Source organism: Chlorocebus sabaeus, chromosome 11, assembly GCF_047675955.1.
Source record: "Chlorocebus sabaeus isolate Y175 chromosome 11, mChlSab1.0.hap1, whole genome shotgun sequence".
Lineage (NCBI taxonomy): Eukaryota > Metazoa > Chordata > Mammalia > Primates > Cercopithecidae > Chlorocebus > Chlorocebus sabaeus.
Genome location: NC_132914.1, coordinates 46,802,680 through 46,824,619, shown reverse-complemented (window position 1 = coordinate 46,824,619; position 21,940 = coordinate 46,802,680). Strand labels below are relative to the sequence as shown.

General features: G+C 50.1%; 1 protein-coding gene across 3 annotated transcripts; it reads left to right on the top strand.

The window, feature by feature from the left end:
* Window positions 1-7,268: 7,268 nt before the first annotated feature.
* LMBR1L (limb development membrane protein 1 like) lies at window positions 7,269-20,976 on the top strand. Of its 3 annotated transcripts, XM_008003124.3 has the most exons (17): window positions 7,269-7,667; window positions 11,087-11,171; window positions 12,172-12,205; window positions 13,227-13,366; window positions 13,561-13,664; window positions 14,307-14,433; window positions 14,952-15,020; window positions 15,161-15,225; window positions 15,572-15,644; window positions 15,736-15,819; window positions 15,916-15,992; window positions 16,544-16,621; window positions 16,770-16,843; window positions 17,453-17,543; window positions 17,646-17,712; window positions 20,003-20,164; window positions 20,380-20,976. In XM_008003124.3, the coding sequence occupies exons 1-17, from the start codon at window positions 7,596-7,598 to the stop codon at window positions 20,445-20,447; spliced, it is 1,470 nt and encodes a 489-aa protein (XP_008001315.1). In that variant the 5' UTR covers window positions 7,269-7,595; the 3' UTR covers window positions 20,448-20,976. The 3 variants fall into 3 exon arrangements, with proteins under 3 accessions (XP_008001315.1, XP_072876798.1, XP_072876799.1); XM_073020697.1 differs by lacking the exons at window positions 7,269-7,667; window positions 11,087-11,171 and adding an exon at window positions 11,344-11,588; XM_073020698.1 differs by lacking the exons at window positions 7,269-7,667; window positions 11,087-11,171; window positions 15,161-15,225.
* Window positions 20,977-21,940: the final 964 nt, after the last annotated feature.

The window sequence follows — 21,940 nt, the reverse complement described above, 5'->3', positions numbered from 1 at the left end:
TGCCCGAGAGGTTGAGGATGCAGTGAGCTGAGATTGCTTCTTTGCACTCCAGCCTAGATGCTAGACCAAGACCCCAAGACCCTGTCTCAAAAAAAATAAAATAAAATAAAATAAAAAAATCTGAACAAAAAACAAACAAAAAAACATTTTTAACTCTGAAAGCTAGAGATGGCTATCCATCTACTTCCTCCCCACTTTCAGACTAAGCCCAGGACCAAAGCTCTAAGGGGCCTCAGGCAGAGAGTAAAAGGTGGATAGAGACATAAAATGGAGGTGGATAGGAAGGTTTCTTCTGTGTTCTAAAGATTCTTCATCGTAGTGGCTCACTTCTGTAATCCCAGCACTTTGGGACGTTGAGGTGGGAGGATCACTTGAGGTCAGGAGTTCGAGACCAACCTGGTCAACATGGTGAAACCCTGTTTCTACTGAAAATACAAAAATTAGTCAGGAGCATACCCCTGCAGTCCTAACTCCTCAGGAGGCTGAAGCAGAAGAATCGCTTAAACCCAGGAGTTCGAGGCTGCAGTGAGCTGAGATTGTGCCATTGCCCGCCAGCCTGTGTGTGGAGTGAGACTCCATTTCAATAAAATAAAATAAAATAAAATAAAATAAAATAAAATAATAAAGCTTCTTCATCAAGAAGATGTCTCAAAACAAACCAAAAAAAGATCCCTCAGCCTCTCTGGCCCTAGCATCTCATGATACTGGCATGTAGAAACTTCTGCTGCCTCACTATGACCAAATCAATGTGTACCACGAGCTGGGTTGTGACCCAGCTGACAGGATAGGCTGTCACCCTAATATTCCTTCTATATAACAGTGCTCAAAGCTAGGCAGGTGAATATTCCCACCATCCTCTTCACTGCTCACCCGGTGTAATCTTTTTGTTGTTGTTGATTTTTTTGTTATTGTCTTTTGTTTTGTTTTGTTTTGTTTTGAGACAGAGTCTTGCACTGTTGCCCAGGCTCCCAGGCTGGAATGCAGTAGCACAATCTGGGCTCACTGCAGCCTCCGCCCCCTGGGTTCAATCAATTCTCGCACTTCAGTCTCCCAAATCAGTCTCCCAAGTAGCTGGGACTATAGGCATGCTACAATGTCCAGTTAATTTTTGTATTTTTTGTAGAGACAGAGTTTTGCCATGTTGCCAGGCTGGTCTCCAACTCCTGAGCTGAGGCAATCCACCCACTTTGGCTTCCCAAAGTGCTGAGATTACGGGTGTGAGCCACTGCATGTGGCCTGTGTAATCTCTTATCCAGTCTGGGCTTCAAGAGGAACATAGACAATGGAGTTTTCTCCAAGGGGTGAGGAGAGTGGTAAGGAGTATTAGGCATATAGTACATCTTCAGTTTACAAAGATGACGGGATTAAGAGATTAAAGACAGGCATAGGAAATTATAAGAGTATTGATTGGGGAAGCGATAAATGTCCATGAAATCTTCACAATTTATGTTCTTCTGTCACAGCTTCAGCAGGTCCCTCTGTTTGGGGTCCCTGACTTCCCGCAACAACTGAGGATGTTTAGCTTAGAAAAGAGAAACCCAATGAAGGGCTGCGGTCTAGAAATGGCAGTAGATTCATTCCTCAAAACCCCAGAGGGCACAGCAAACGATGGGGAAGAAGACTGCAGTTCACTTTCTAAAAATTAGCCGGCACCAACAATGAACCAGTATGCCATCTATTCAGCAGTCAGTGGTCCCCAATCTTTTTGGTACCAGGGGCCGGTTTTGTGGAAGACAATTTTTCCATGAATGGTGTGTGTGGTGAGGGGTGCTTTCAGGATGAAACTGTTCCACCTAAGATCATCTGGCATTAGATTCTCATAAGAAGCACCCAACCTATATCCACAGTTCACAGCTACTATGAGAATCTAATGCCGCTGCTGATCTGACAGGAGGTGGAGCTCAGGCGGTAATGCTTGCTTGCCCACCACTCACCTCCTGCAGTGTGGGCCAATTCCTAACAGGCCATGGTCTGCACCCAGCAGTTGAGGACCCCTGGTCTATGTCATGTAGCACATACAGGTAGACCTGATAACTTCTTTTTTTTTTTTTTGAGATGGAGTCTCGCTCTGTTGCCCAGGCTGGAGTGCAGTGGCGCGATCTCGGTTCACTGCAAGCTCCGCCTCCTGGGTTCACGCCATTCTCCTGCCTCAGCCTCCTGAGTAGCTGGGACTACAGGCACCCGCCACCATGCCCGGCTAATTTTTTTTTTTTTTGTATTTTTAGTAGAGACGGAGTTTCACCGTGTTAGCCAGGATGGTCTCGATCTCCTGACCTTGTGATCCACCTGCCTCGGCCTCCCAAAGTGCTAGGATTACAGGCGTGAGCCACTGCACCTGGCCAGGTGTGAGCCACCGCACCCCGCCAGCATGTTTCTAAAATTCTTCTCCTCCTAACTCTCAACGACATCAAAAAGTTCTCAGATGCAAGAAGGACTTGCTTAGGAAATTCCTGGTTTTCTGGTTTCCTGGCACTCTAGACAAGAGGGAAATTCCAAAATTTCTAGAAATTTGTCCTATTTTGACCAGAGAAAAGAAAAAAGTTATGGTTCAGAGTCAGATGAGCTCTGGCAGGGTGCGGTGGCTCATGCCTGTAATCCCAGCACCTTGGGAGGCTGAGGCAGGTGGATCACCTGAGGTCAGGAGTTGGAGACCAGCCTGACCAACATGGTGAAACGCCGACTCTACCAAAAATACAAAAATTAGCTGGGCATGGCTGGGCGCGGTGGCTCACGCCTATAATCCCAGCACTTTGGGAGGCCGAGGTGGGCGAATCACAAGGTCAGGAGATCGGGGCCATCCTGGCTAACACGGTGAAACCCCGTCTCTACTGAAAATACAAAAAATTAGCTGGGCGTGGTGGTGGGCGCCTGTAGTCCCAGCTATTCGGGAGGCTGAGGCAGGAGAATGGCATGAACCTGCAGGGTGGAGCGTGCAGTGAGCCGAGATCGCGCCACTGCACTCCAGCCTGGGAGAGAGAGCAAGACTCGTCTCAAAAAAAAAAAAAAATTAGCTGGGCATGGTGGTGGGCACCTGTAATCCCAGTTACTCGGGAGGCTGAGGCAGGAGAATTGCTTGAACCCGGGTGATGGTAACCGGGTGGTGGAGGTTACAAGAGATCGAGCCACTGCACTCTAGCCTAGGTGACAGAGCAAAAAAAAAAAAAAAGAGTTAGCTAATAGCTAAATAAGCTCTTTCCAAAGACCCAGAAAGTCCTGGGAACAAAATCACCCTGAAAGTAGTCTTAGATTAGGCAGGAAGTTTTCTTTCTTCTTTCTTTTCTTTTCTTTCCTTTTTTTTTTTTTTTTTTTTTTACAAAATAAAAACAGGGTTTCACTCTGTCGCCCAGGCTGAAATGCAGTGGTGCCATGATAGCTCACTGTAGCCTCGATTTCCTGAGCTCAAGTGATTCTCCTGCTTCAGCCTCCTGAGTATCTTAGAACTACGGGGACATGCCACCACGTCTTGCTAATTTCATAAATTTTTTGTAGAGATAGGGTCGTCATGTGTTACCCAGGCTGGTCTTTTTTTTTTTTTTTTTGAGACGGAGTTTAGCTCCCAGGTTGGAGTGCAATGGCACGATCTTGGCTCACGGCAAGCTTTGCCTCCTGGGTTGAGGCGATTCTCCTGCCTCAGCCTCCCGAGTAGCTGGGATTACAGGCATGCACCACCACGACCGTCTAATAACGTATTTTTAGTAGAGACGGGGTTCCTCCACGTTGGTCAGGCTGATCTCAAACTGCCGACTTCAGGCGATCCACCTGCCTCAGCCTCCCAAAGTACTGGGATTACCTATGTGAACCACCGCGCCCGGCCCTGTTTAAGTGTTTACTACAAGAACTGCACTGGGTTAAGTTTTGGGGAAGAAAAGAATGGGGTCAATCAGAAGCCAAATATGGCCGGGCGTGGTTGCTCACGCCTGTAATCCCAACACTTTGGGAGGCCGAGGCGCGCAGATCACAAGGTCAGGAGATTGAGACCATCCTGGCTAACACCGTGAAACCCCGTCTCTACTAAAAATACAAAAAATTAGCCAGGCGTGGTGGCGGGCACCTGTAGTCCCAGCTACTCGGGAGGCTGAGGCAGGAGAATGGCGTAAACCCGGGAGGCAGAGTTTGCAGTGAACCGAGATCGCGCCACTGCACTCCAGCCTGGGCGACAGAGCGAGAGTCCGCGTCTCAAAAAAAAAAAAAAAAAAAAAAGGCAAATATGCGCCTGGCGCGGTGGCTCATGCCTGTAATCACAGCACTTTGGGAGGCGGAGACGGGCAGATCACCTGAGGTCAGGAGTTGGAGACCAGCCAGACCAACATGGAGAAACCCCATCTCTACTAAAAATACAAAATTAGCCAGTCGTGGTGTCTCGCCTGTAATCCCAGCTACTCTGGGAGGCTGAGGCGAGAGAATCGCTTGAACCCGGGAGGCGGAGGTTGCCGTGAGCCAAGATCGCACCATTGCACTCCTGCCTGGGCAACAAGAGCGAAACTCCATCTCAAAAAAAAAAAAAAAAAAAAAAAAAAAAAGGCCAAATATGTGTTTCTAATTCTTGAAGAGGAGAAGACAGGAGGAAAAGAGGAAAGACATAAATGAAGGTAAAGTTAAACAATACAAAATATTTAAATTACAACAACTCAAGAAGACAAATATTATGAAACAATGCATATATGGACAATTTTTTTTGTTTTTTAGAGACAGAGTTTCATTCTTGTTGCCCAGGCTATAGTGCAATGGTATGATCTCAGCTCACCGCAACCTCCAATTCGTGGGTTCCAGTGATTCTCCTGCTTCAGCCTCCCAAGTAGCTGGGATTACAGTCATGCACCACCATGCCTAGCTAATTTTGTATTTTTAGTAGAGACGAGTTTCTCCATGTTGGTCAGGCTAGTCTCGAACTCCCGACCTCAGGTGATTCGCCAGTCTCGGCCTCCCAAAGTGCTTTGATCACAGGCGTGAGCCACCGCACCCAGTCTTTTTTTGTTTTTTGAGACGGAGTTTCGATCTTGTTGCCCAGGCGGGAGTGCAATGGCAGATCTCAGCTCGCTGCAGCCTCCTCCCGTGTTCAAACAATTCTCCTGTCTCAGCCTCCTGAGTAGCTGGGATTACAGGTGCCCACCACCATGCCCAGCTAATTTTTGTGTTTTTTAGTAGAGAGGGGGTTTCACACATGTTGGCCAGGGTGGTTCTGAACTCCTGACTGTTGGGAACAGGCCCCCCAAAATCTGGCCATAAACTGGCCCCAAAACTGGCCATAAACAAAATCTCTGCAGCACTGTGACACGTTCATGATGGCCATAACGCCCACCCTGGAAGGTTGTGGGTTAAGTGGAATGAGGGCAAGGAACATCTGGCCCACCCAGGGCAGAAAACTGCTTAAAGGCGTTCTTAAATTACAAACTATAGCACGAGTGATCTGTGTCTTAAGAACATGCTCCTGCTGCAGATAACTAGCCCAACTCATCCCTTTATTTTGGCCCATCCCTTTGTTTCCCATAAGGGATACTTCTAGTTAATCTAATATCTATAGAAACAATGCTAATGACTGACTTGCTGTTAATAAATACATGGGTAAATCTCTTTTGGGGGCTCTCAGCTCTCCAGGCTGTGAGACCCCTGATTTCCCACTTCACACCTCTATGTTTCTCTGTGTGTGTGTGTGTCTTTATTTCCTCTAGCGCCGCTGGATTAGGGTCTCCCTGACCGAGCTGGTCTTGGCACCTGACTTCAGGTAATCCACCTGTCTCGGCCTCCCAAAGTGCTGGGATTTGTAAGCCACCGCGCCCAGCCTCATGGCCAATTTTTAACTGCCCACTGAACTATGCAGCTGGATGTTGCTTTAAGAATTTAGAGGAGGTCGGGACTGTTGGCTCACGCCTGTAATCCCTGTATGTTGGGAGGTCAAGGCAGGCCGACAGCTTGAGTCCAGAGTTCAAGACCAGTCTGAGCAACATGGCAGAATCAGCTAAGTGTGCTGGTGCCCGCCTGTGATCCCAGCTGCTCAAGAGGCTGAGATGGGAAGATCACTTGAGCCTGAGAGTTGGAGGCTGCAGTGAGCCGTAATCGCACCACTGCACACCAGTCTGGGCGACAGAGTGAGACCCTGTGTCAAAAATAAATAACTTAAAAAAAAAACCTCCCTTCACCTAAATCCTGTCTATGTCCAAGACTCAACTACACACACACACACACACAAACACACACACACACAATCTTGGCCAGAGGCGATGGCTCACGCCTGTAATCCTAACACTGGGATGCCGAGGCGGGCGGATCAACTGAGGTTGGGAGTTCAAGACCAGCCTGACCAACATGGAGAAACCACGTCTCTACTAAAAATACAAAATTAGCCGGCGTGGTGGTGCATGCCTGTAATCCAGTTATTCGGCAGGTTGAGGAAGGAGAATCGCTTGAACACGGGAGGCAGAGGTTGCAGTGAGCCAAAATCACACCATTGCACTGCCGCCTGGGCAATAAGAGGGATACTCCGTCTCAAAAATAAATAAATAAATAAATAAATAAATAAATAAATAAATAAAAGTTGAATCACAACATCTTCCTCTGAAAGGTTGTAGTGATGTTTAAAATGAGATAATAGGCTGGGTGGGTCACGCCTTGTAATCCGAGCACTTTGGGAGTCCCAGCACTTTGAGGGTAGGAGTTCGAGATCAGCCTGGGTAACATGGCTGAGATAATGACTATACAGTGAATGGCACATAGTAAGTGGTTAGCTAATGTTTAACTCAGCCCCACTCTTCAATGATCCTTGTGGGCATTTCTTCACAAAGTTGCAGGGTATTTCTGTAGTCCTCTCTCCAGTATTTTTCAGTATTTGTTCCAGCACACACTAGGCCTTCCACAAAAATGATTGAGTGAAAACCCCTGGCAGCGGGAAACCGGGGTGGGGGTGTGGGGAGGGGCACCCCAACACAAACACACAGAAAATGCTACTGCAGAACATCGGTTACTGGGCAGAGGTACCTTTCAGAACCCCTAGGGTGCCCTCACATCCTGCCTGACTGGCCTGATTCAAATGGTTCATTTAACCAAGGTCAAACTAAAATCTTGGCTGCTACTAAAATCCAGGAACCGTCACTTTTCCCAGATGAGAGAGACAGTTGCTCAATTAGAATCAGCAGCGGTAGGCCCAAAAGATCCCGCCTCCTCCACAGGGCGAACCTATCACCGCTCCTCCAGCGATGAGCGGCAGCTCTCTAGGAGCCAATGAGTTCCTCCCCATGGAAGGAACCCGCCCACCCCTTGTGTCCTCACCAGATCTCTTAAAAAGATGGAACCTCAGCGGCGCTTCCTGGTAGCGAGCCTAGTGGCTGGTGTTTGCGTTGAAACGTGAGCGCGACCCGACCTTAAAGGGGAGGGAGCAAAGGAAGGACAGAGCCCTTTAAAACGAGGCGGGTGGTGCCTGCCCCTTTAAGGGTGGGGCGTCCGGACGACTGTATCTGAGCCCCAGACTGCCCCGAGTTTCTGTCGCAGGCTGCGAGGAAAGGCTCCTAGACTGGGTCCGGGTGCTCGGCGGCGGCGGCTTCCTCCCCGCTTGTCCTCCCCGGGCCCGGAGGCACCCCAGCTCCAGTCATGCTGAGCAGAGTATGGAAGCACCTGACTACGAAGTGCTATCCGTGCGAGAACAGCTATTCCACGAGAGGATCCGCGAGTGCATTGTGAGTGCGGGGCCCCGGCGGGGAGAAGCGGGGGGTTGCGGGAGAGGGGTAGGTTTGGGTCCGAGCCCACCTGGTCTCAGAGCGCCGTCAAACCATGCCTGGGCCAGCGGCGGGCGACGGAGGCCTCCGTCCTAGCAGAAGGGCGGGTGCCCGGCTAGCGATCCCCTAGATGGGATCAGCTGGGTCCCTGAGCGGTAAACAAAGCCCGTCGTTTCCGTTCCTCCCCACACGCCCCTCCCTGCCCCTCCCTCCCACCCCTCACCCAGCGCGTCTGAGAGCCTGCGGAGTCCGCCTTAGTCTGATAATCGGGGAAGGATGGGTTTGCTTCTCAAACTGGGTTGAGGGCAAACCCAGCTGACGTTGGATGAAGGGGAGAAATCGTCACTCTGAGCTTGATTCCAGAAAAGAGGGGAGGTGTAGGGATGGCAGACGGGAGGAACCTGGGGACTTGGTGGGTCATCTCCTGCTTTGGAAGAAAGGAGTCTTACTAGGGTGGATCCTAATATGTAGAGATGAGGAACAACAAAGTATCCAAGTATTCCCCCGTCTGTCTTCTTTCTCATTAGTGTTTGTTTGAAACCCTGCAAGGCTGGGTTCCCAGCCTCTCAGCCATTCCGGGATTTCCCCAGTAAGTTGTCCTCCCAGGGCTTCAGAGGGTACCTGGCTGCTGTTCCTTACGCCATCCCTGCCACTTAGAGCGACAGCTGAACCTGCCGCAGAGAAGTGGACTCCTCAATTCTGGGGTAGGGGTACCCAGTGGAGCTTAGGGAGTCATATCTTCTTCAGCCTTGCTTTGAATTCTCACCTCTCTCCTTTCTCCTCTGTTTCCTTCCCCAGAGCTCCCCAGGGCAACCCTCATCTCCAAATAGTAAATGGAAAGGGAATGGTTTGGGAAAACAGAAAGAAATGTTAGTAAGTGGGGGAACCCAGTGTTGGGGTCATTCTCTTCATTTTTCTCAGGCTGGGCTCTAGCCAGCCCTGGGCAGCCTATTGGAGGTAGGGTAAATTGAGCCAGGACATAATTAGGTCTGCTCTTATCTGTGAGGACAGGAAAGTATATTAGTCTGAGTGTGCAACTCCAGTAGAAGTTTGCTTTCGGCAAGCCTTCCTTGTGTGTTTCTTAGTGGACAGTCCACATGGTGGGTTGGGCATATTGCAGAGGCACAGTCAGGTCTTGAGACAGTGTCAGGCAGGAGGCTCACATTCCTAGAGAACACGGAGGGATGAGACCTTGGACAGAAGCAGCCTCCTGGATGTCTCCCCCATCCTTTAGTCCCATGAGCTGAGAACATCAGTGCTGGCTAAGGATAGCCTGAAGATTTATGGTGCCTCCTCCACCTGGCTCTCATCCAGGGGCTGGAGCGCAACCTAGCCTCTTGGAACTGCGTGGAACTCCAGCCTGACCTTTTGAGCCCTCCCACCTTCCTGGCTATTACACAAGCCCAGGGCAGAACACAGGCTATAAAAATCTTGCAGCTACAATCTGAGTGGCTCCTTCTATTCTGCTTCCCTAATGTCAAAAGCTATGACTTTGTTCTGGTTCGATGGCTCTCCTGCGTCTCTGTGGATTCTTCCCTCCTTGTATAGATAGCTGTATGTGTATTCCCTGTGGGGTCAGCCCTTTCTGGAGACTGGAAGACCCATGAGACTGATGCTGTCTTCTTGGCATATCTCAAACACAATAACTTCTTTTCTTGATACTCTCTGGCCTTTTTTTTTTTTTTTTTTTTTTTGAGACCTAGTCTCACTCTTGCCCAGGCTGGAGTGCAGTGGCGTGATCTTTGCTCACTGCAACCTCCGCCTCCCAGGTTCTAGTGATTCTTGTGCCTCAGCCTCCCGAGTAGGTGGGATTACAGGCACCTGCCACCACACACAGCTTTTTTTTTTTTTTTTTTTTTTTTTTTTGAGACTGAGTGTCACCAGGCTGGAGTAAAGTGGCACAATTTTGGCTCACTGCAACCTCTGCCTCCTGGGTTCAAGCAATTCTCCTGCCTCAGCCTCTCGAGTAGCTGAGACTACAGGTGCATACCACCACGCCTGGCTAATTTTTGTATTTTTAATAGAGATGGGGTTTCGCCATGTTGGCGAGGATGGCCTCGATCTCTTGACCACGTGATCCTCCCGCATTGGCCTCCAAAAGTGCTGGGATTATAGGCATGAGCCACTGTGCCCAGCCAATTTTTGTAATTGTTTTGTTTGTTTGTTTTTGAGACGGAGTCTTGCTCTGTCACCCAGGCTAGAGTGCAGTGGTGCGATCACGGCTTACTGCAACCTCCACCGAATTCAAGTGATTCTCCTGCCTCAGCCTCCTGAGTAGCTGGGATTATAGGCACGTACCGCTACACCCAGCTAATTTTTGTATTTTTAGTAGAGGCAGGAGGGTTCCACCGTGTTGGTCAGGCTGGTCTCGAACTCCTGACCTCATGATCCTCCCACCTCGGCCTGCCAAAGTACTGGGATTACAGGCGTGAGCCACCGTGCTCAGCCCAATTTTTGTATTTTTAGTAAAGACAGGGTTTCACCATGTTGGCCAGGCTGGTCTCGAACTCCTGACGTCAATTGATTCACCTGCCTTGGCCTCCCAAAGTGCTGGGATTACAGGCGTGAGCCACTGTGCCTGGCCAAGACTCTCTGTTCTTGATTATAGAGCCAAGCTGGCCAATGGCTCCTCCTCTGGGCAGTAGAAGCTTACTTGGAGTAGAGTAGGAATGAATATGCAGATTAACGTGGCCGAGTTCCGCCATCACTGTCACTTGACAGTCTAGCCAGCTCTAGAAACACTAGATATTGGGCCCTAGCTAAAGCCCACTGTTAGGGGTAGAGGATTAAATGAGGCTCTGGTTTGGCCCAGCAGACCTGATCTTTCAGGCCCCTGAATAAGCATGGAATAGAAGTTGTGACTTCGTCTAGAAACATGACACCTACTTTGGGTCAAGGCACCAGTGTGGGTGGAGTTAGGAGGGTAGGGTAGTGGTGGGGTGCCAGGACAATGCAGACGTCTTCCTCCCCTCAAACCTGCTTCCCTTCCCAATAATGTGCTCCGAGTAAATTCCCTCTGGTTCTGTAACTGGTTTGAAATGTGTGTGCTTGTGCATTTCTAGGAGTTTTCTTTGCCCATTTACCAACCAGAGTTGGGCTGAAGCTATTTTCTCCCAGTGAAGTCCTTGTAGGGCTGGGCATGGTGCTGTTTCCCCAGGTGCATGGGGCAGCCCCTGTCTGGCCCTTCTTCGAGGCCCCTGGGGCTCTGACTAGAAGGAAGTACCTGGGGGATCAGAACAGAACATACTTCCAGATGGAACCCCTGGAAGTATGGAGCCTTATCTTAAGGAAGTAATGGCCATGGAATTAACAGAGAGGCCCTTGGCTGTGGAATGTGCTAAAGGTTAGAGCTTCTCATCCCAGCTCACATTCTGCTACAGATCTCAACACTTCTGTTTGCAACACTGTACATCCTCTGCCACATCTTCCTGACCCGCTTTAAGAAGCCTGCTGAGTTCACCACAGGTACTGTGATTTCCCTCCCTCCTGCCAGAGTTCCAGTTGCCATGGACCAGCCTCAGGGGAATGGGCCTATGGCGCCCCCTGGGAAAGGAGCAGTGGCTGTGTGGGGCTATTCTGGAGACTTTGCCTCTTCAGCCTCCCTTTCTGCACAGACAGGGGCAAGGGCAGCTAGATGGAAGTGTCTTCTGGGCAAGTCATATAACATTTCTGATCTTCAGTTTCATCCTACAAAATGGGCATAGCGATGTCTACCTACTCCATTGTGTGGACCAAAGGAGATGGTTAATGTGAAAGTCCTTTGTGAACCTGAAGTGAGCAACTGCCGGGTGAATGTCATTACGGGCACAGTCTCTGTGTCATCTCCTCTCCTAGTGCTCCCACAGCCAGGACCAGAGACCTCCCTGATGACTGGGGCACCTGGTGATGGTGGCCTTTCTCTTTATGGGGAGCCTGAGTATGCTCAGATTGCAACTTTCCTTCCCTAGACATTGTGTAATTGGAGGTGGGGGCACACTTGCCCCAGTTTCTAGCCCCAGCCTTTCCTCCTCTCAGGATGGCTCAGGATGAATCCCCACCCAACAAGGCAGCTACCCTAGAGTAATTCCCTTGGGGACCTTCTCTGTGAATCTCCCTTCCCCCTCCTCTCTTTTCCCTTTCCTAGACCCAGCCACTGATGTAACCAACCTCACAGACTAGTTGTTTATTATATTAATATTTTGAGCATATAAAGAGGAACCTGCGATGGGAGAGATCTAGGGAGGAGGAAAGAAGTATAGGAAAGTCTGGCCTGTATTCTCTTCACCTGGGACCACTGATTTTTAAGCTGCCACCTTGGCTGGAGAATAGGCTATGGAGTTCACAATGTGTGGTCTCCTGGAGCCTTCTGTTCAGCTCTGCCTTCTTTGAGGGGGCAGGGATGGGGCGGGGAGCACATTGTAATACTTACGGCCTCAGAGCTGCCCCCTGATGTCCTGCCTCTTCCCTGTGCCTCTGTCTCTTACAGTGGATGATGAAGATGCCACAGTCAACAAGATTGCGTAAGTGTCCCTGCCTCAGCACCTAACACCAGTGGTCTTTAGGAACTGGGATCTAGGGAGGCCTAGAGCTGGAGGGAGAAGGGGGAAGTCTCACACAGTGAAGAGAGAGTTTCTGTTTCCACCCCATTTCTGGCTTCCGGCTTTACCTTACCCTGGGGACGCTCAGAAAAGCTGCTGTTCCTGTCTTCCTGGTTAGGCCAGGAGCTTGTGGGAGCCTCATGGCCAGGAACATCCGCTGGGGCCTGAGTCACCGGAAATGGCTCCAGCTTGGCTTCACCTCCCAGCGACCAGAGTGGGGATACAGATTGATAGAAAAAGAGCAGGGTGTGGGGAAGATGGGAACCCCTGAGGAAGGGGCATGCTTGGTTCTGAGAGGAAGGCCCATATTCCAGGCTGCCAATGTTCACTAGCACATACAGAGAAAGAGAGAGAGATGACTCCTCTGAGTTAGTAGATCAGAAGGTAGCCCTCCACCCTTGATGGACCAACGAGATAGAAGTGCCCCTCTTTGGTGTATGCAGCCCAGGGCATAGACCTTGGCTATGAAGCTAGGTTTCAGTTTCCCCTTGTCCTCCTTTGCCCTCATGCCTTTGTGCAGGGCATAACCACATAGGATGACCCTGTGCTTATCTGGGCAAAAAGGTAAGCTCAGAAATCCATATCCCTGAGCAAAGAAGAGAAGCCAGGCCCCCTAGCTTTGGCATCATACCTGGCATAACTTATAGGCATGTATGGGAGGACCACATTCCTGGGGACAGCCTGGGTGTGTGACATGCAGGTGACGGGCTTCCCATGAATGCCCGAAGCTGTGCCCATCCCATGAGCTGGGGCTTCCCTGGAGGTAAAGGGCTAGGGCGAGCCGGCAGTGGGTAGAAGCCCAGCTGGACGGCTCCTTCCTTAGCTCTGTCATTGCTACAGCTGGTTCTGGAAGCCACAGGTGCCCTCAGGACAAATGGAACTTCTCCAGCACAGCGTAGTGAGTGCTGAGCTAAGCAAGGACACTCTCCCCTTCTCTGCCCAGGCTCGAGCTGTGCACCTTTACCCTGGCAATTGCCCTGGGTGCTGTCCTGCTCCTGCCCTTCTCCATCATCAGCAATGAGGTGCTACTCTCCTTGCCTCGGAACTACTACATCCAGTGGCTCAACGGCTCCCTCATCCATGGTTTGTGGCTCCTAGAGGCGGCTTGGGGTGGGGATAGGGAGCAGAGAGCAGATAGAGTTGGGCAGATTCAGGCAGCCATGGGCCAATCAGTCATGTGTCGCACCTTCCCTCTCCGCTTCTCCTGCAAATGGTCAGTCTCCTGTCGGTTGCCCCTCCCTTTACTGACCATCTCTGGTTTTCCTTTTTTGCTCTAGGCCTCTGGAACCTTGTTTTTCTCTTCTCCAACCTGTCCCTCATCTTCCTCATGCCCTTTGCATATTTCTTCACTGAGTCCGAGGGCTTTGCTGGCTCCAGAAAGGTAAGTAGGGGATATGTATCCAGGCAGGAAACGGAATTCCACACACATGGTTTAACTGAAGAGATTTTAATAAAGAGGCTATTTGCAGAGGTTTAGTTAAAGGAAGTTTGAGGCTCTAGTGACAGTAGGAAGTCATTACCACCCTTGGGCCTGTAGAGACAAAGGGAGGAAATAGTTTCTAGAACCCACTAATAGCTGAAGCTAGGGATGTGAAGCTGCCCAGAGAGGAGCTGTTGTCTTTGTGTCATAATTACTGCCAAAACCATGGTGGCAGACATGGGAGGACTCACAGGAAACATACCCTCACCTCTTTTCTACCTTCCATTCTCCTGTTGGATGCAAAACTAGAGGGCAAAGAGCTTGTGGGATGCAGACCTCAGAGGTCAGCCTCCCAGAGCAGACAACGACAAGGAATGGGTCTGGGAAAAGGAGATGCAAATGAAGAACACCTGGTATGTGGGGTGACCTTAGACTGGGGAGTAGGAAGACAGAGCAACTTAGCAGAATAAGAGGAAAACCCTCTCTCTTATCTCCTGAATCCAGACCTCTCTGGTTCCCGCAGGCTGGCCGCCATCTCTGATGTCTTTCCATCCCCACACTGCCCTGATGTTAACCTCCTTCACCTGTTGCCTCCTTCTGTAGGGTGTCCTGGGCCGGGTCTATGAGACAGTGGTGATGTTGATGCTCCTCACTCTGCTGGTGCTAGGTATGGTGTGGGTGGCGTCAGCCATTGTGGATAACAACAAGGCCAGCAGAGAGTCACTCTATGGTGAGTGGCCCAGCTTCCTCCAGGCTGTGTGGCTTTTCAGTTGGCCCATGTCCACCTGCCTGGAAAGACTATAACCTACTAAAGTGGAAAAGGTTGGCACCTTCTCCCTTTGACTGAAGTTTCAAACTGATAGACATCTGGCCAAATCCAATCTGCAGAAATGTTTCATTGGCCTATGCAATGGTTTTTAAAATATGTATTATTCAGTTGCTAACATTTTAAATTGGGAGGTTTCATATTAACATCCAGATATCTAACTTTGCTTGACAAGGAGAAGATCTGGCTACATTAGTCCCTGGTGATGGGGGCCAAATAGCAGTTATACCCTTTAGTTAGGGGTTAGGATCTCCAGTTTGTTATAGGCCCTGCCATTCCCTCTTCTGATGCTGGCCAGCTTTCTTCATTTGTATTACTTGCCTAACACCTGTGGGGACTGTGCCCTTGTCTAGACTCTGAGACCTGTCAGCCCCCAGTAAGCAAGAAGAGATGAGCTGACATCCTCTTTTTTTTATCCTTAGACTTCTGGGAGTACTATCTCCCCTACCTCTACTCATGCATCTCCTTCCTTGGGGTTCTGCTGCTCCTGGGTGAGTGTACAGGGTCTGGGAGGGAATGGGTAGGGTCCTTGGACCAGAGTAACCAGGCTGGAAGGAGGGGGAATGGAGGGGCATGTTAGGCAAGGGGTGGAGAGCAGGGTCTGGCAGGTAACTGGCTCTTGTTCTCACAGTGTGTACTCCACTGGGTCTCGCCCGCATGTTCTCCGTCACTGGGAAGCTGCTGGTCAAGCCCCGGGTATGTGGTATTCCTTGCTCTTTGATCCTGCAGGGTGAGCTTCCTGCAGAGCTGGAACCAAACAATGAAACAACCCTATGGTTGTGTAGTGCACAACTTGCAGAGGGCTACAGCCTTTGTTGGTTCCTGTATCCTGTACCCCTATCATGCAGAGCTGGTCACCAGACATGCAGGGCAGAATACAGGGCAATTGGGAGGGACTGAGCAAAGCTGCGGGCCACAGGGTGGTGAATGAGGGTTTGGGGGAGGCCTGAGACTACGGAGCCCTGGGAAGAACAGGGTTCTCCTGGGGCCTTTGGGTCAGGGAGCCTCTGAAAGTTAGTCTCTTCCTTTCCCCTGCCCCTAGTTGCTGGAAGACCTGGAGGAGCAGCTGTACTGCTCAGCCTTTGAGGAGGCAGCCCTGACCCGCAGGATCTGTAGTGAGTTGCAGTTCTTCCCTGATGGGGTGGTGGGCTTGGCCTGGGCAGAGACTGCCCAACTTGGGAGCAACACCATCTTCTCTGCCCTCAGATCCTACTTCCTGCTGGCTGCCTTTAGACATGGAGCTGCTACACAGACAGCTTCTGGCTCTGCAGACACAGAGGGTCCTGCTGGGTATGTGGGTTGGTAGGGCTTGGGATACCTGGGTTTCCCCAAGGAGAGTAGCCCCTGGTTCCAGGTGCTTGCTGACAGCCTCCCATCTCTGCACAGAGAAGCGGCGGAAGGCTTCAGCCTGGCAACGGAACCTGGGCTACCCCCTGGCTATGCTGTGCTTGCTGGTGCTGACGGTGGGTATACCAGCCCTAGAGGTGGGGAGTGGACCCTCAGTACTCGAGACCTTCTCAGGGAGAGGGTAGGCGATGAGGGGACCTGGTTATCATCAGTAATAGTGGTTGCTTCTCACTGAGTGCCTGCTTTTATGTCCTGCCTGTGCTGAGCACAAATGTTGAGCACATCAATCCTCATTTTGTAGATAAAGAGACAGAGTTGAGTGACTTGCCCAGGGTCACACAGGGCCAGTGCAGGTTTGCCCTGGCATGAGAATAAGCAGTCAATTCCCCTTTGGACTCAAGAATATATCTTATCAGTTGGAGGAAGAGAGATGCCTTTTCCTATTTATCCTTTTTGCAATCCATCCACCTAGAGGAGATGTATCTTATAATGTCCTCAAAGGCACTCTGTTGCTAATAACAGCTTTGATGAGGTCCCATACAGCTCATTGGAAGTGAAGCTAGTCTTGGAAACTGGAAATGTTGGACCAGAGTCTCTGCCCATTCCTTTAGCTCTGGGTCGAGCTGTGGTCTGGGGTGGGATGGGAGTCTGACCTTGCCTCACACAGGGCCTGTCTGTGCTCATTGTGGCCATCCACATCCTGGAGCTGCTCATCGATGAGGCTGCCATGCCCCGAGGCATGCAGGTACCAGGCTGCCCTCCCACCATATCCTTTGGGGAGGGCCTAAGAACAGCTGGGGAGAGGAGGCAGAAGCTGAGGACAGTGGGAAGGCTGGGTGCCGGGTAGTGCTGATGGTGGGGAATGCTCACAGTGACACTGCCCCACTCCTCAGGGTGCCTCCTTAGGCCAGGTCTCCTTCTCCAAGCTGGGCTCCTTTGGTGCCGTCGTTCAGGTTGTACTCATCTTGTATCCTTCTAGAATACAAAAACCTGTCTCCTGGGACTCTAGACAGCACTTCTTGGACTTTGTCTCCTTTGGGACTCTGAGCAACACTGATGGGAAATGGGGCAAGTTTTCATCAACCTCGGGTTCAGAAAGAAGGAAAATACTTAATTTTGAAAGGAGAGCTGGTGGTTCAGTAGAATCTGATCAAAAGAAAATAAAAAAGAGGCCGGATGCAGTGGCTCACACAATGCTAATCCTAGCACTTTGGGAGGCTGAGGCGGGTGGATTTCTTGAGCTTAGGATTTCAAGACCAGCCTGAGCAACATGGTGAAACCCGGTCTCTACAAAAAATACAAAAAATTAGCCGGGCGTGGTGGTGCGTGCTTGCATTCCCAGTTATGTGGGAGGCTGACGTGGGAAGATCGCTTGAGCCCAGAAGGTCAAGGCTGCAGTGAGCTGAAATCGCACCACTGCACTCCAGCCTGGGTGACAAAGTGAGATCCTGTCTCAAAAATAAATTTAAAAAAATAAATAAATAAATAAGAAGTGGGCTGAGAGAGAGCTCTGTTCCCTTTGAGATGAGTTATTAATTCTTAGGAGCCAGCCAGTTCTTCCTTAATGCAGTGGCAGTTACCTAATGGTGTCCTCAGTTGTGGGCTTCTATAGCTCTCCACTCTTCCGGAGCCTGCGGCCCAGATGGCATGACACCGCCATGACGCAGGTAGCTGGGAGGGAGTAAGGGAAGCCTCCTGTGGGGTGTGGATGGGCACTAGGTGCCTGCAGCTCTTCCACCCTCACCACTCCTTTCCCTGTTTCCACCCAGATAATTGGGAACTGTGTCTGTCTCCTGGTCCTAAGCTCAGCACTTCCTGTCTTCTCTCGAACCCTAGGTAAGTATTGAAAGGAGGAAATAAAGGAATTGGATTTTTTTGAGTACTTACTGATGTAAAGCAGGCACTTTATATACATGCTTTCTCTAATTCCCACGACAAACCCGTGAGTAGGTATTATCCGCATTATACAGATGAGGAAAGCGAGGCTCTGTAAAGTGCCTACACTGAGCTTCAGGGTACTGTTGCTGCAAAGTACATACTTTTTACATTTGCTACTGCCTCTCTCATTTACTTCTACCTTTGGTCGGGGAGCACACTTTTTTCTAAATCTTTCTCCTGGGTGAGTAATCTAGTAAATGTTCCTATTTGAAAGATGATAAACAGAGAAGCTACCTGATTGACCCAGATTATACAGCTAGTTTGAGGCAAGGTCAAGTCAGTCTAGGACCCTTGTCTCCTGAACCCCAGACTAGTGCTTTCTCTACAGTGGGGTGTCAGATAATATACTCATTCCTTCTCCTGCCTTAAGAGCTATATCTATAATTAACTGGTTAAAAAGTTCAAGAGTGGCTGGGCGCAGTGACTCATGCCTGTAATCCCAGCACTTTGGGAGGCCGAGGCGGACGGATCACCTGAGGTTGGGATTTCGAGACCAGCCTGACCAACATGGAGAAACCCCGTCTCTACTAAAAATACAAAATTAGCCAGGCGTGGTGGTGCATGCCTGTAGTCCCAGCTACTCAGGAAGCTGAGGCAGGAGAATCACTTGAACCCAGGAGGCAAAGGTTGCAGTGAGCTGAGCTCGTGCCATGCACTCCAGCCTGGGCAACAAGAGCGAATCTTCATCTCAAAAAAAAAAAAAAAAAAGTTTGAGAATGTAACTAGTTCACCCCAAGGTAGTATGTGAGCTGCAGAGGTAACAGCCGCCCTCCTACCTCCCCCTAAATACCACATCACCCTCTGTGTTTTATATGTGATTTCATATTTAAATTGGTTCTGGGGCCAGGCCTGGTGGCTCACGTCTGTAATCCCACACTTTGGGAGGCCAAGGTGGACGGATTGGCTTGAGGCCAGGAGTTTAAGACCAGCCTAGCCAACATGGTGAAACCCCATCTTTATGAAAAATTTAAAAATTAGCCAGGTATGGTGGCACATGCCCGTAATCCCAGCTGGGGCGTGAGAATTGCTGAGCTTGGGAGGTGGCTGAGGCATGAGAATTGCTTGAGCTTGGGAGGTGGAGGTTGCAGCGAGCCAAGATGGTACCACTGCACTCCAGCCTGGGTGACAGAGCAAGAGTCTGTCTCAGAACAAAAAAAAAAAAAAAAAAAAAGATATCAGCTGTGATCCAGGCACAGTGGTTCACGCCTGTAATCCCAGCACTTTGGGAGGCCAAGGTGGGAGGAGCACTTGAGGCCAGGAGTCCTAGACCAGCTTGAGCAACATAGTGAGACCCCATCTCTACCCAAAAAAAAAAAGTTTTTGTTTTTTTTTTTTAATTAGCACACCTATAGTCCTAGCTATGTGTGAGACGGAGGCAGGAGAATTGCTTGAGCCCAGGAGTTTGAAGCTGCAGTGAACTAAGATTGTGCAACTGTACTCCAACCTGGGCAACAGAGCAAGACCCTGTCTTAAGACAAAACCAAATTAAACGAAACAAAAAACAACTCTGTTTAATTCTTAACGTTATATTATTTCCACTCTACCATTTGTATTTATGCCAGGAGAATTTGTAAGACAGTAGGCTTGTGGGTCTTCCAGTTAGTTCCTTTAGGTTGGATGCAGGTAAGAATATTTACAGGTGGGGAGCAGAGTTTTTTGATTTATGATAGTATTATGAGGGGCCCAGTAAATGTTAGAATAGTGCCTGGCACAGACAGTGCTTTATGTGTGTTGTCTCATTTAATTCTTAGGAAACTGAGGCACAGAAAATTTAAGGAAATTGTCCCAGATCACACAGCTAGTTAGGGGTGGAGTTGGGATATGAACCAAAGCAGCCTCATCAGTCTGAGCGCTCAGCAACCACACTGTTCTGTCTACTAAAAAAACTTGGTGAACTGCTTGTTCCAGGCCCAGGAACAAGTAGTAGGCCCTGGGAGTTCCTGGGAACACCAGTAGCCAGAGGAGGCCTCACTGGAGGAGAAGATACCAGACTCTGGAAGCCTAGCAGCCTAGCTGCTGACACTTTGAACAGTCCCGAACTGCTAGTCAGCTTGCCGAGTAGAATTGGGAGAGGCCAACCTATCAGTTGCAGTGTTGAAATGTGGCCACCAGGAGGCAGCACAAAGTTGGACTGGTAGCAGAAAAGGGCCTGGAGAGCCCACCTCTCATCCTGGCCTTTGTACTTCAGGGCTCACTCGCTTTGACCTGCTGGGTGACTTTGGACGCTTCAACTGGCTGGGCAATTTCTACATTGTGTTCCTCTACAACGCAGCCTTTGCAGGCCTCACTACACTCTGTCTGGTGAAGACCTTCACTGCAGCTGTGCGGGCAGAGCTGATCCGGGCCTTCGGTGAGAGGGAGTGAGGGTGCAGGCTGTTGGGGGGTGGTAGTTATCTAGGACACTCTGGATCACGGGTCACCCCCTCACCCCAGCAGGGGAGAGGGTGTGCTTCCTGCTTTGTGGGTAACATACCTCATCCACACATTCTGTGGCTTGGCTGTCTGGTCCCTAACGGACTGGACCTTTGGCCTGCTTTTGACTGCCCATCTCCTCCTCTTCTCCAGGGTTGGACAGACTGCCACTGCCCGTCTCTGGTTTCCCCCGGGCATCTAGGAAGACCCAGCACCAGTGACCTCCAGCTGGGGGTGGGAGGGAGAAAACTGGACACTGCCATCTGCTGCCTAGGCCTGGAGGGAAGCCCAAGGCTAGCTGGACCTCAGGACCTGGAATCTGAGAGGGTGGGTGGCAGAGGGGAGCAGAGCCATCTGCACTGTTGCATAATCTGAGCCAGAGTTTGGGACCAGGACCTCCTGCTTTTCCATACTTAACTGTGGCCTCAGCATGGGGTAGAGCTGGGTGACTGGGTCTAGCCCCTGGTCCCAAATCTGTTTACACATCAATCTGCCTCACTGCTGTTCTGGGCCATGCCCATAGCCATGTTTACATGATTTGATGTGCAATAGGGTGGGGTGGGGGCAGGGAAAGGACTGGGCCAGGCCAGGCTTGGGAGATAGATTGTCTCCCTTGGTTCTGGCCCAGCAGAGCCTAAGCACTGTGCTATCCTGGAGGGGCTTTGGACCACCTGAAAGACTAAGGGGATAGGAGGAGGCTTCACCCATCAGCAATAAAGTTGATCCCAGGATTTGCTTTGTTTTTTTAAAGCGCCTGTCTCTGTGTGTATTTGAACAGCCTTGCTCCCACCAGTCCTGAGTCTGCCCAGTAAGAGAAGCAGAGGGGTCCTGCCCACCATCCTTTTCCTTCCCCTTCATCTATATTACTAGCATCCTTTGGGGACTTGGATCTGGTGTTAGGCCATGCAGTTGGGCAGTGGAAAACTCTTCCATCCTCAGCCTTGCTTAAAGCTGGCTTGTCCCCTGACTCCTTATATCCATGGCCTTAGGACATGGGCATAGGAGTAGGATAACCTCCCCCGGTACACTCACACCTTCAGCCCTATCCTCCCTGGCTTAACTATTGGATATAGAGTAAAATAAGTGGCTGGCTGACAAGGATTTTCATTTCCTACCTGGGAGAAGAACCTAGCTTTTTACTAGAGGCCATCAGTTTCTTGAAGAGCTCATGTGCCATGCTGGTGGTAAGAGCACAAAACTTAGAGTTATACAGATTGTGTATTGCACAAGTTCCAGGGACACCATTCACCTCATAGTCATTGTATGGATAGTTACTATGATAGTTTTCTTATAAAAGTCAGGCATCTTGAGGAAGGGGTGCTTTTTTCTTTTCTTTTTTCTCTTGTGAGACAAGATCTGGCTCTATCACCCAGGCTGGAGTGCAGTGGTATAGTCTCAGCTCACTGCAACCTCCGCATTCTGGGCTCAAGCCATTCTTCCAGCTCGGCCTCCAGAATAGCTAGGACAACAAACACATGCTACCATGCCTGGCTAATTTTTGTATTTTTAGTAGAGATGGGGTTTTGCCATGTTGCCTAGGCTGGTCTTGAACTCCTGAGCTCAAGCGATCCATCTGCCTTGGCCTCCCAAAATGATGAGATTACAGGGGTGAGCCATGACACCCAGCCATCTTTTTTGGGGGGGGGTCTCACTGTGTCACCCAGATTAGTGTGCAGTGGCATGATCTTAGATCACTACAACCTTGAACTCTTGG